The sequence below is a fragment of the Echeneis naucrates genome, chromosome 16 (assembly GCF_900963305.1).
Source record: "Echeneis naucrates chromosome 16, fEcheNa1.1, whole genome shotgun sequence".
NCBI lineage: Eukaryota > Metazoa > Chordata > Actinopteri > Carangiformes > Echeneidae > Echeneis > Echeneis naucrates.
The window spans coordinates 23,945,839-23,958,831 of record NC_042526.1 but is presented as its reverse complement, the minus strand read 5'-3'; the positions used below and the strand labels follow the sequence as shown (position 1 = coordinate 23,958,831).

At 43.9% G+C, this 12,993-nt stretch overlaps 2 protein-coding genes across 3 annotated transcripts; both read left to right on the top strand.

The window, feature by feature from the left end:
- Positions 1-319: 319 nt before the first annotated feature.
- adpgk (ADP-dependent glucokinase) lies at positions 320-6,056 on the top strand. Of its 2 annotated transcripts, none has more exons than XM_029522267.1 (8): positions 320-541; positions 1,235-1,478; positions 2,534-2,759; positions 2,868-2,930; positions 3,043-3,163; positions 3,280-3,476; positions 3,803-3,901; positions 4,040-6,056. In XM_029522267.1, exons 2-8 carry the CDS (start codon positions 1,252-1,254, stop codon positions 4,598-4,600), a joined length of 1,494 nt encoding a protein of 497 aa, XP_029378127.1. In that variant the 5' UTR covers positions 320-541; positions 1,235-1,251; the 3' UTR covers positions 4,601-6,056. The 2 variants fall into 2 exon arrangements, with proteins under 2 accessions (XP_029378127.1, XP_029378126.1); XM_029522266.1 differs by having other exon boundaries at positions 4,037-6,056.
- Positions 6,057-7,450: 1,394 nt separating this feature from the next.
- On the top strand, positions 7,451-12,786 carry ppib (peptidylprolyl isomerase B (cyclophilin B)). The gene is made up of 5 exons (XM_029522269.1): positions 7,451-7,663; positions 9,588-9,701; positions 10,273-10,366; positions 11,330-11,514; positions 12,424-12,786. Exons 1-5 carry the CDS (start codon positions 7,529-7,531, stop codon positions 12,544-12,546), a joined length of 651 nt encoding a protein of 216 aa, XP_029378129.1. The 5' UTR covers positions 7,451-7,528; the 3' UTR covers positions 12,547-12,786.
- The last annotated feature ends 207 nt before the right edge of the window (positions 12,787-12,993 follow it).

Sequence of the window (12,993 nt, the reverse complement as noted above, 5' to 3'; positions counted from 1 at the left end):
GTGGTTTAATGTGCTGGACCTGGTTGTTTCCCTCCTGCTTCCCCCTGATGCTGCATCTTTAGCTCTAACACAAACACAGGCGAGTTATCTCCTCATCTGACGCTCAACAAAATTTGGCTTTTCTCTTTATTATTGTTACATGTATTTAAGTCTCTGCCAGTCCCATTTATGTGCAGACTCATTAATTAATGAAGCAATTTCTGGAGATCTGACATAAAGTTTTTGTAGTGTGTGTGCATACAACTTTTTTAAATACGTTGAACAAAACTGAACAGTCAGTGAAGTCACAGAAGAGAAATACCGGGCTGCTCCAACTGCGCATGCGCGGGGCGGTGGACGGAAGCCCTAACGGTGTGTGTATACGTGTGTCTCTGTATGTTTGTGTGTGTCCCGGTCGTCGCCGCTCCTTCAATGACTTGTGCCGACCTGCCGGTCTCCAGCTCCCCGGCTCTCTCCCTCTGCCGGCGGCGTCCACAGCACTGAAGGGGCAGGAAACCGGCTCCTCTCCCGACGGACGACCCGGACGGCCGCACGTTAATCGGTACGTGCCGCTAACACACCTCTGCTTCCTCAGCGGCGGTGAAATGAAGCTGGAGGAGACCGAGCCGGACTCTGAAGCAGTCCCCCGAACCGAGCCGGACTCTGAAGCAGCCCCCAGAACCGAGCCGGACTCTGAAGCAGTCCCCCGAACCGAGCCGGACTCTGAAGCAGCCCCCAGAACCGAGCCGGCTAAAGCCGCTGCTAGCTCGGAGCTAACAAACTGTGTCCACGTTAGCACCAAGTGGAGCTGGAACTAAGTTCACAACCTGCACGTATGGCTCATTTACAGATGTAGAAATGACCCAAAGTCCAATCCATGATCATGTTTCCTCATCAATTCTCTGTGTAAAATTCATTTTACTGGATGTAAATACACTGATTATGTCATTGTCATTATTGCAAATCACCAAATCGGGCTATTTTATGGACATGATGGAGATTTTAACACGGCTTCAGCATCATTGCATCAAGTTTTCAATAATCAACATTTGATGGAACAAATGTGTGCATGTATTTGACAGATTGTTGAAACAGCATCAGTGTCTTTAATTGCAAACTTAAAATTTGTGGTATCTCTACATACCAGCTCCTTTGGTGGTATGTGCCATTAATGATGAGCACAAGAAATCAGCTGGTTGGTTTTTTTGAGTTCTAAGGGTTTAAATGAGAAAGTGAGTAATTTCCTTTGTTGCAGGATTGTGTGGGAGCATCATGTGGAGGAAGGCTTCAGCAGCAGCTCTGCTGGCGTTAGCTGTTGGTTATTTCTACCATGGCGGCCAGGACCTTCCCCATCAGATTCTGCATTATGTCAGCCTGCCAATCTTTCAGTCATCGTCTCACAGTCTGAACAGCCAGAACAGCCTCGAGCAAGTGATCTCTACTGCCTGGGAGACTTTGATAACTTTACCAACCCGACAGTGGAGTAAAGTGGCTGTCGGGTGAGTTACCGAGTTGAACTCTCACATGGATTTCTCAAAGAGAGAGACGCCTTTCCTCAGCCCTAAAAACCTGCAGTTGGTATCCACTTTGGTATCTTCGCTCTCGCAGCTCCACTGCACACTGTGGATAGAAGAAATGTGTGATTGTGAGTCAGTCCCAGCTCAGATGGCCTGGTCCAAGGCAGCAGTGCTCCACTGAATTGTGTTGCTGACTGTACCTGTCCAATAGCCTTTAGGCTGCTTCAGAGCAGCCACCACACGTCAGTGGTTTAAAAAGGTGTTGCATGGTGATTGGCCGAGATGAAGGCCTGCCCACTAAAGGGATAGACTGTTTATACCAAGGGGAGCAGTGAGGGAATAATTTGAGAGTGAATTATTTTTCTCTAACATGCCAACTGAAGTTACAAACATAACACAAACATTTACAATGATAGGAAGGCATTTATTGAAATGAAAAAAACACCTTTAGGGATATTAAAGGCTTCTTTCACTTCATTTACATACCTTTAGCCCGTTGTAAGGAGGGCAAGGTTTAGTGTTAAAAGATTGGTCAAATTTATGGATGTGATCGTTATTTTTATTCTTATTAAACAAATATATGAAGTGAATACATCAAATAAGGTATTCTAGGTATTCTTATCGTCAAATTGGCATGAAACAGGTCTTAACCTTAACTTGGTGACTGCTCAAATAGCCTACACAGAAATTAGTAAAGTAGCTCTCACCCTAAATCTTGATCATAAATGTTTTTGCCACTTGATGTTCAGTTACACATCTCTACCCCACGCAACTCCACTAGTGACTGCTATGACCGATAAGCTAAGGAGTTAAAGGGTTAAAATAGGAGTTTGACAACTCTCAGGATCAATGCCAATATAGTGCCACTATCATGTAATTTGCACATTAAAAAAATAATAATACATTGTGTATCCTCAGAAGTATTTGCGATTTGTGCTAGAATAAAATTGAAATATAAAAATCTGTTAAACTGCAATGATTCATATATGAATGACTTTACTTTATATTAAACCCCTCCGATATTCTCTTTGGTTCAGTGTGAATGCCTGTGTGGACGTGGTTGTCTCTGGCGTGGGCCTGCTGCAGGCTCTGGCTGTGGACCCGGGCACCGGCTTGGATCACGAAGTGTTACGCTCCAAAGAGGACTTGAAGGAAGCCTTCATCCATTACATGGGGCGTGGAGCGGCTGCAGAGCGCTTCTTCAGCGACAAAGAGGTCTTTCAGAGGATTGCACGTGCAGCAGCAGAATACCCCGGTGCGAAGGCAAGGCTAACTTAACTCCTCAATGTTCTCAAAAGAGGAATTTCTGTCTTTTTTTATCCCTTTTTAGTGTTGTTCTTTCAGATGAGCTGTACTTTTATTTCCTTGCAGCTTTATGTGGGAGGGAACGCTGCTCTCATTGGTCAGAAGCTTGCCACGTATTCTGATCTGATGGTAAATTAGCAAATCTTTTCTGCTAAATTACAGCCCGACTCACGAACAGCTTTTCAATACAAATAAACCAGATTGGCTTAATTGAGTGTTGTAATTTTTATTTCCACCGCAGGTGTTGTTATGTGGACCAGTGGGTCCTAAACTTCATGAGTTGCTGGATGAGCAGATAGTTGTTCCCCCAGATTCTCTCCAGGAGACAGATGAGTTTCACCTCATCCTGGAATATAAAGCAGGTAAGGAGAAGAGCAGGCTGTGGCTGCTAAATGATCTGTAACACTTTGCCAGAGCCATTTATTCTCTCAATGTGGATAATTCTAATGTTGTTTTTGTATTCTGTCTCTGTCTCCAGGTGAACAGTGGGGTTCAACTCAGGCACCTCAAGCCAACCGCTTCATCTTCTCCCACGACATATCCAATGGGGAAATGAGTTCACTGGAAACGTTCGTGGCTAGCCTGGAGGAGTTTCAGCCTGATCTGGTGGTCCTGTCGGGGCTCCACATGATGGAGGGTCAGGGCCGAGACGTGTGGGAGGAGCGCCTGAAAGAGGTCAGTGACTGAAAGCTGATTTGTTGTAATCAGCAAATGTGTTGGTTGACATGATGTGACTCGTTCATTGCAAATCACAGAGATGTAGTGAGTTATTTCTCTCTGCATAGATATTAAGACATTAGTTCTTTGAATAATGGTTTAGATAATACAAAAAAATGGTGACATTCATCAGCTGAAACAATTTGGAAACTTTGCTTTGGAAAATCCTTTGCTGTAATGTTGAATGTAATTTTTTACTGGGATTCTCTCCAGTTAAGAAGCTCCTTAAAGCTGTGGACTTAACATTATGATAAATTGTGGCGGTTGTTCTTTCCCATTTGCAGGCCGTTTCAGCCATATCTGACATTGGTAAGGATATTCCCATCCACCTGGAGCTGGCCAGCATGACTGACAGAGACTACATGAACAGCATAATGCAGGAGGTACATGTGGAAAACCATTGTCTCAGGGCGTCTAACATCAAGCCTCTCACACAGAAATATGACTGTGCTCAAATTTCACAAATCCCTAAAGAGTTCTGTATATTTAATTAAAGTTTTTCCTCTGTTTCCTGTTAGCAGGTTATGCCCATTGTCAGCTCCATCGGGCTGAATGAGCAGGAGCTGCTTTTCCTCTCTCAGGCTGGAGAGGGGCCTCATGCAGACTTGGCTGCCTGGAAAGGCATTCCGGACGTGGGCCAGGTCAGTGACATCCTCCTCTGGATCCTGGAGCAGCAAGGGCGCAGCGAACCGTCGTCTGAGGCAGACCTCACTCGCATTCACTTCCACACGCTGGCCTACCACATCCTGGCCACAGTGAATGGATACTGGGGGAACCAAGTGGCAGCAGTGATGGCCGGAGCTCGAGTGGCCAGCAGTCAGGCCTGTGGCCTCCAGGCTGTCGATGTTAGCAAAGTGGAGCTCAAAGCCCCACTGGAGTTTCACAGCTCACACTCTGAGCCACGAGAGAAGTTGTCCCTGAACCCAGTGGAGCCCGTTGCAGTGTGGCGTCGTGGTAACGTCACCTTCCATTTCACACCAGTTTTGGTCTGCAAACAGCCACTTCGGACAGTTGGGCTCGGGGACGCCATCTCAGCAGAGGGACTAGTTTACTCAGAGTTCAAGAACCTGCAGCCCTTTTGAGGTCTGAATCTCTGCACTCTTTCACTGGTAAATGTTGATGAGATGAGCTGAAAGAATCCAGTTAAGCTCAGGTGAATGCAGCTGGCGTCATGTTTCTGAACCTGAACCAGGTTCTGTATCCTCCTTCCCAACACTCCTGAGTTGAAAAATGTGACCATAGTGACGATAGTTTTTAAATCCTGCCTGATGAGTCCTCCGGCCTGAGCCAGCGTCCTGTGTCCTCAAATCCTCCAGCGGACACTGACGCAGGACTTTATAGAACTGGACCCGACTGGGCTGTGAGGCTGTCTGTCTCTATGCACTGTGCACAGATTAAAGCCATCTTCACAAACAAAAGAGAATTCTTGGCTTACTTAATTTAGCTTGATCTGCATATCTTAAGAATACTGTGCCTTGAGAAAATAGAATAATTTCAATCTAATTATTAAATATTGTATTCCTCTTTCAGAGCCAATCGAACTTAAAATGAAGCGTCACATCAGCCATCCCTCTGAGATGTATAAATACACACACACACACACACATTTAACTGACTGGAAACTGATGAGCATCTTTTACTATATGATGGAATACAAGTGGTATACTTGATGTTCTTTGTTTCTTCTAGTACATTTACCCAAATATACTTGACTTTTTTTTGTCCTGAGAGGATGAAAATACTGGAGCAGGCAAGCATATGTGTTTCCTCAGTTGCTTTTTATTTTTTTTTTTACACGTTGAGTCTTTTGGTCCAAACACTCCCACTGTAAAAGTTATTTTAGTTCAATTTTAGATTACATACTAAAATGTTACATGTTTCAATTGGATTTTGAAAGGGAGCCATCTTTATGCAGTAGAGCTCAGTTCACTAGTAGATGCCAGCTGATTAAAAGACTTGGTTGGCAATAAATTCAGTTAAATGAATTATTAACTTGTGGTCCAACTCATACATTGTCTGGATTACTGTCCTAGTTGGCTTCTTGTTTTGCTTTTCTTTTCAGGTACCGAGTTCCCTTAGTTATGACAGGATTTGAGCGGGAACCAAAGAAGTTTCCACTGCAGGAAAACAAACCTCCTGCTAGAAATTCTAGCACAAAAGAAAATGTGTGTTTTTCATGGGTTGTTTGTTGTTTTCTTGTGAACTTGTCTTAAATCTCCTGCATCATGTTAGATATGCAGTAAGTAACCATCAGAACAATGTTTTTGTATACCTCAAATGGCCACTGAAGGCATGCAATAATAATGGAGTCTTAATGCAAACAGACAATGAAAAGATGATGTATGGCATTCAGCATAACTAATTCTTTGCACTAGTAGGTGGTGGCAGATGTGCCTGTAAATGGTGAACGTAACCTCCAAATCATTCTTCATTTTATAGCAAGTACAATCTCTTCACCTTTACTCATTTCATAGTTTTGGTCATGTTTTTAACATTGCTTTCATTTACTTGTAGTTTTCCATTAAACTGTATGAACAGAAGTGATTGTGTTGCTGGGAATTATTGCATACATTTGTCAGTGATAAAATGGTGAGTTATATAATTTGTTTCTTGAGTGAACAATAATCAGCAGGTATTTTAAAATCATTTACCAGGTGTCAAGTCATTGTACGTGAATATATGAATCATAAATGGTGGCAGAAGTAACTTGTGTTTTTTCCTGCTGATGATCACCAGCAAAGAGAAAAGGAGCACAAACCCTCATGGGCCGTAAAGTCAAAATCAAATCAAATCAGATTTATTTGTATAGCGCCAAATCATAACAAAGTTACATCAAGGCACTTGACATATAGAGCAGGTCTAGACCAAACTCTTTATAAATTTATTTAAAGAGACCCAACAGATCCCCGATGAGCAGGAAAAACTTCCTTTAAGAGGCAGAAACCTCGAGCAGAACCAGGCTCAGGGGGGGCGGCCATCTGCCTCGACCGATTGGGTTGAGAGTGGGAGAGAGAGAGAGAGAGAGAGAGAGAGAGAGAGAGAGAGAGAGAGAGAGAGAGAGAGAGAGAGAGAGAGAGAGAGAGAGAGAGAGAGAGAGAGAGAGAGAGAGAGAGAGAGAGAGAGAGAGAGAGAGAGAGAGAGAAAAAAGCACCTAGGTTCAACGTTTGTAAGACCATGATTTGTTCAGGAGGATGCACCAGTAGGTCACTGAGCTGAGCTGAGCCTTGCATGAATCATGGAGCCCTGGAGCCTGATTCACAAGAGTCATAAATAAGCCTTATGCAAGTCACTCCACAATTGGTGCATTATGGAATCTTGGAATAATGGAAAAAGCTGCTCCTAGGATGTTAATATTAATGCAGAGAAATTAAATTAATTTTTTTGGGAAACAAATATCGCATTTGTTGTGTTGAGGGGGTTCAAATAGCTCAACAGACATTTGTGTTGAAATGTGTTTTCACAGAACACACAGAAGGATGGTGTGTTTGACAAGGTCAAAGAAAACAATAGATATGTTGCATACTTAATGGCTAAGTGTTATCTTGCACAAAATCTTTTGTGTTTATTACTTAACACACTGTTAGAATAAAAGCAGTCAGAGAGACAACTTTGCAGCAGATGAAATGAATGTCTTAGAACTAGATTTTGAGAGCATGGAGCGCTGGAGGATGAAGGTTGAGCTGTTTCTGCAGCTAGGGGGGAGCTGATGAAAGTTTATAGTCATGTTGGGGTCCGAGCTGTGCACGACGTGACCATCCAATGTCTCCACGGCTGTCTTCCTGTTGTCATCTCTCAGCTGTGACTGAACAGAGCGTTAACGCGGCTGCACCTGATTGGCTGAAAGGCGTTGGGACGTGCACCAATCAGAGCTCCGCTGACGCGGACGAGGCAGCTTAGCCCGGAGCGGCCGCAGCTGCAGTCTCCACCCCAGACCCCACCCACCCTGCTCCGGTGTTTATAGAGCTAACTCATCTGTCAGGCCGCCCCGGCTGCTCTTTTTCTCCTCGTTGATGCTGAGACTCTGCGAGAGAAGGATGAAGTTCTTCGTCGCTGTCACGGTCATTGTGGGATCGTTGATTTTCCTCGCCTTCCCGAATGGCTCCTCCGCCGACGAGAAGAAGAAAGGCCCCAAAGTGACTGCGAAGGTAGGTGGCTACCGGCTACCGGCTACCGGCTACAGGCTGCAGGCTGCAGGCTACCGGCTACCGGCTACCGGCTACCGGCTGCAGGCTACAGGCTACAGGCTACCGGCTGCAGGCTACCGGCTGCAGGCTACCGGCTGCAGGCTACCGGCTGCAGGCTACCGGCTGCAGGCTACCGGCTGCAGGCTACCGGCTACAGGCTACAAGCTGCAGGCCGCAGGCTACAAGCTACAAGCTGCAGGCTGCAGGCCACAGGCTACAGGCTACCGGCTGCAGGCCGCTGCCCCCCACTAAAGGGGAATCAAAGCTCTCTCTACTGTTAGCTTTCAGAGCTAGCGGCTAGCGGCGTTTAAAGCCACGTCACTACCTAAGTTAGCCCGCTGCCGTCCATCCTTGGCTAACGGCTAGGAGCTAAGCTAACCGTGGCTGCTGTTTCGTGCTCGTCCAGTGCAGGATGCAGCCAGGGAGCTGCTGCTTCTACACTGAGACAGCAGTGTGGAGGCTGAGTGAAGCTAACTACGGCCACTCCGGCCTGAACGGGCGGTGTGTGCTCCACGTCGCCTGAAGCTGCAGCTCATGGAGCCTCAGATGTTGTCTGTGTCAGCTTTGTCCACGTCTGCAGCTCCAAAGGTGCTTTGGAGTAGTCACCAGGTCCCCCAGGCTCTTTGTCTACCGATCAGACCATGTCCTCTGCTAAAACTTCCTGACCAGAGAGCCCAAATGTAATCCTAACTAATTTGTAATAATTTGACAAAAGAGCACTGAGGAGAAAATACCTATACTCTGGTGAGAATTAAAATCTTAGATCATCTTATCTCAAAGGATTAAATCCACCACCGCTTTCATCGTCAAAAAAAAAATACTGTTAGTCATCTATAAGCTCCAAAACTGTCCTTTGTTCTTTCCTTTGTTAGACATGATCATTGACTTCTCAGCTGAAAAGTTCAAGACACCATCCTTTGCTGGGAGCAAATCCTGACAGCACTCCTAATCTAAAATGAAAATTTCTAATTAATCTTTGAAGCACTGCCCTATAACTTCTGAATGTCTCTTTAAAATAATCTTGGCCGAATGCCATGACACAGAAATAGCTGTAGGCACACACTCGACCATAGGATCATTTTCTCCTTGAATTAAGTGCTGTTCTTAGCTTTGCAGTAAATAAGTGCAAAAACACAAGAGAAATCAGTGCGTTACGACTTTAATCCATTGAATGACTGTCTGTTTAGCTGCGTAAACCCCCCTCATGTGGTTTAAGGCATCAGTAGTGCTGATGCAACGGTACAGTTATCCCACGGTGAAGGTACGGTTTCCGTATCTTAATATAAAACTACTCACTAGAAAAGGCAATATATTGCATGTAACACCCTTCCACGAAGAAAACAGAACAGTAGCCAATAAAAAAATAAATGGCAAACATTATTGTAGCCACCATAATTAGAAACTACTCAACTGTTGCAAATAGAATATGAGAATAGCACAAATGCAGAAAGTGTATCACCAAAAAGGGAACAATCAACAAATGTGAACATGACATTAAGTGTAGCATCAATTCAGAATAGTTATAACATCAGCATAGTCAACGCTAAATCCAAAATGATCCCACATCGCGGTAACTTGAGAGGACGGCGCCTCTCCAACTCTTCAGTTTTCTGAGTCCTGTTCACTCGCCATGTTTACTCTCCACTATCTTTTCCAGCCTTTGCATGCCGAGCCCTGATTGGCTGCAGTGCTGCTGTCTCTACTCCCCTTTAATCTCACAGCATGAGCTTTACCAAGTTCTGATAAAGTTTTGTGATGGGCCGACACACCGTTGTTTGCCTTTTGTGTATTGAACGGTTCAATAAAACATTGAATATTGTTGCATCTGTAATCAGTACAAAGTAAAGGTAGAGAAGGTCACTTTGTCTCTGTCCCTCTTTTCCAGGTCTTCTTCGACATCAGAATTGGAGATGAAGATGTGGGAAGAGTCGTCATCGGTGTGTTTGGCAAAACTGTTCCTAAAACCGTTGACAACTTTGTTGCCCTGGCAACAGGAGAGGTGAGGAATTCAAAGGCTTGGTGTCAGTTTGTTGTACAGTTTTATATAATTAGGATATAATGTGCACCCACATTGTTGTGGGTTTGTTTTTCCATGCAAAAAGTGAGGGGAAGACGATAGTGAACAACAGTTATTAAAAGGATCACCGGGGTTGTTATAAGTGATGCCAATTGAAGGTACGCAACAATTGATCTATACTACAACACTGTGGTTTACATCTAGTGTGTGTGCTTGTTAAATAAATATTTAAAAGTAATAAAAACATTTGGCATGAATGACACTTTATAATCATACTGTCAAAATCTGTAATAATGGTGATTGTGACTGTATTCGTCCGACTCCTCCTGTGGAGGCACATTAGTTTTTACACACTATCAGGGCATAAAGAAGATTTCAGAGTTCTGCTGAGTGCAGAGTTAAACGAGCAGCATCTTTTTATGTTCCCAAAATCACATTGGTATTCACCTGTAGACACCTGATGCCACTTCCATATGGTTTAAAATATATGTATGACAGGTGATATGGTTCAGGTTCTTAATATTTATGTTGTTGGTTTGTTCTAATCAAACAGAAAGGATTTGGTTACAAAGGCAGCAAGTTCCACAGAGTCATCAAGGAGTTCATGATCCAGGGTGGAGACTTCACCCGAGGAGATGGCACTGGAGGTAAGACGGCCACAGAATCACCTTTATTAAGAGCTAGGAGTGTAACACACTAAAGCCACAGTTCAGTACATACCTCAGTTTTGAAATAACGGTTCATTACATTTTGGTACGGGTCTAGGTCTTACTCACATGTGTAATTCTTCAGTGTAGAAAACAGAAAAGATGATGCTAAGATGAGTTGCCAGATGGCTCTGCGTGCGTCGTCTTTGCTAACGTTAGACTGGGTCATTCTTTAGATTAGTTAACTCAAATTTGCTCAGTGCTGCATGCTACATGCTACACGAGGTACACTAGGATGGCTCGACAACAACTTGTGATAGTGTGCAGTCACTCGGAGGAAACGAGGAGTGGTGAGCAGTTCTCCTTTGCACTAGCGTGGTAATATTTCTAGTCCATGTATTTGTGCCAACACATATACTGTTACACCCCTATTAGGAGAAATGCAAGTTTTTATTGAACTTGCATGTCTGATTATATATCACTGCTGTGCTGAACATGTTATGCCTTGAGGGCTGTCTCTACGTCGGCCTTTTTATGTGTATAAACCAAAGCAACCAAGCTGTTTGTTGTGAATCCTCTTCTATTTCTGTCTTATCTAAAGTTTTGACATCTCCAATTACTTAAGGCTTTTATGAAAATGTATGAATAGTCATTTCATTCTTTTATACATTTATGTGAAGCCAGAGGAAGAATAGAGTAGTTTTAAGCTGCTTCATACCAAAACTGTTTCACAAGTGCCACGTTGCAGTGAAACAGTTTGACATTTGGCGATTGTCTGTCTCAGTGTCCCTGTACTCTCCAGAATTCATGACCAGAGAAGGTGATAAAGTAAAAAAACATTTGGCAGAAATCAGGTCAACAGAATGAGGTGCAAAGGTTGCTACATGGAAGCAACGTAACAAGCTCACAGACTGATTGAATCTTCCTGTAACAGATTTGAATGTTCAAATATATTTCTTTAAGGCAAGAGCATCTATGGTGACCGTTTCCCCGATGAGAACTTTAAGCTGAAGCACTACGGCGCCGGCTGGCTCAGCATGGCCAACGCTGGCAAAGACACCAATGGCTCCCAGTTCTTCATCACCACTGTTCAGACTCCATGGCTGGATGGCAAACACGTTGTCTTTGGAAAAGTTCTGGAAGGAATGGTGAGTGTCGGTGATGATCACATATGAGAGGAAGCAGATCTGAAGTGTTGCCATTTACCAACACCTCCACAGTCAGTAACTGATGAAATGCCAAACAGAGTGTGGGTGGGGTGGGCAGTGGGCCATGTCAGACCAATATAAACGCCAGTTTGCTGCCATCTGCCATCCTCAGGTGCACAGTGAATATAAATGAAATGAAATGAGATGGACACATGTAATAGAACTACATTTACTCAGGTCAGCTGTTTGCTGACGTCACCGCACAGCCTCTGTGTAACACAAAGTCACTCATTTTACTTTCCTGGCTCAGTTGTGAATATATTAAAGGCTAACATGGGGGTGTCTTTCACTCGCATGGTGGGACATTTGGCCCTGATCCTCAGGCTCCACTGCTGTGACAGGTTGGCCCTTTGCTGCATGTGATTTATCTTAGTATTACCATTGTATTCATTTTGCTATGGCACAACAGCTTGCTGTCTGCTTGGCAGTCTAGAACATAAATTGAGCAGTCAGCGTGACACTTCTTACCTGCACTTGCAAGCGTCTGTTTCCAGAGGTGCCATTCAACTTCAGTGCCATCAGCAAGTTTTGCCACCTTCTAGTAACAACTCACTGCAGCTTCTGACCTTTTCTGAAGTTGTACTAATACTTAGAGCAAGTGTTATATAGATCGTATAGCTCTTATCACAATCTGCTCCATATGGAGTAAAGAACCTTAAAACTGCCATTATCAGCTGCAGTTGCCTGCCACCAGACCTCAAGGTCATGTATTGTATTATATTGTATTATATTCTACATATCTATACACTTAAGAGGCCAAATATCCAAAAAAGGCCAAAAAGTTCACTGAGATGAGCATTGGTGTCAATTATGGAAAAATTAAGACCTTGTAATTCTTTTGTCGTCCAGGATGTGGTGGATAAGATCGAGAGCACAAAGACAGACGGCCGCGACAAGCCTCTTAAAGACGTCATCATCCACGATTGTGGCAAAATTGACGTGGAAAAGCCATTCGCTGTGGCCAAGGAGTAACGTGCTGCTGGATCAGATCAGAGGAAACAGGACTGGTTGGGGGAGGGAGGGAATCATAGAGGCCACCTGGGTCATTTTGTGTCAGTGGCTGCCATCTTAAAGCACCCGAAGAGCTTTAACATCAAGCAATCATGAAAACACTCTGGGTCCATTTACCAACAAGCATTCCAAGGTGCACTTAACTGTTGGTTGTTTTTTGTAAAAAATGAAATCTGAAATAAAGGTTTCAAGTTTTGTTAATTGTCTTGTAGGTGTATGTGTCTTTGCATGGGAAGGACAGCTGTCTTGCATTTGGTGCGTGAATCACTTTTTAAAATAGAAAGGAGTTGCTTATACGTCATACTTACATTTGAATCCCTGAGGAACCATCCGCTGCATGAATTTTTCTTCTGTAATGGAAGCCATAGTGCCAGGGACAAATGCTAACTTCAGTGTATTCAACCCCTC

Bases quoted from the DNA above. Each gene is read 5' to 3' on its own strand.
- adpgk (XM_029522266.1), top strand. From the start codon at position 1,252: ATGTGGAGGAAGGCTTCAGCAGCAGCTCTGCTGGCGTTAGCTGTTGGT. The intron at 1,479-2,533 runs GTGAGTTACCGA...TCTTTGGTTCAG, and splicing joins TGGAGTAAAGTGGCTGTCGG to TGTGAATGCCTGTGTGGACG. The intron at 2,931-3,042 runs GTAAATTAGCAA...TTTCCACCGCAG, and splicing joins CCACGTATTCTGATCTGATG to GTGTTGTTATGTGGACCAGT.
- ppib (XM_029522269.1), top strand. From the start codon at position 7,529: ATGCTGAGACTCTGCGAGAGAAGGATGAAGTTCTTCGTCGCTGTCACG. The intron at 7,664-9,587 runs GTAGGTGGCTAC...CCTCTTTTCCAG, and splicing joins GCCCCAAAGTGACTGCGAAG to GTCTTCTTCGACATCAGAAT. The intron at 10,367-11,329 runs GTAAGACGGCCA...TATTTCTTTAAG, and splicing joins CCGAGGAGATGGCACTGGAG to GCAAGAGCATCTATGGTGAC.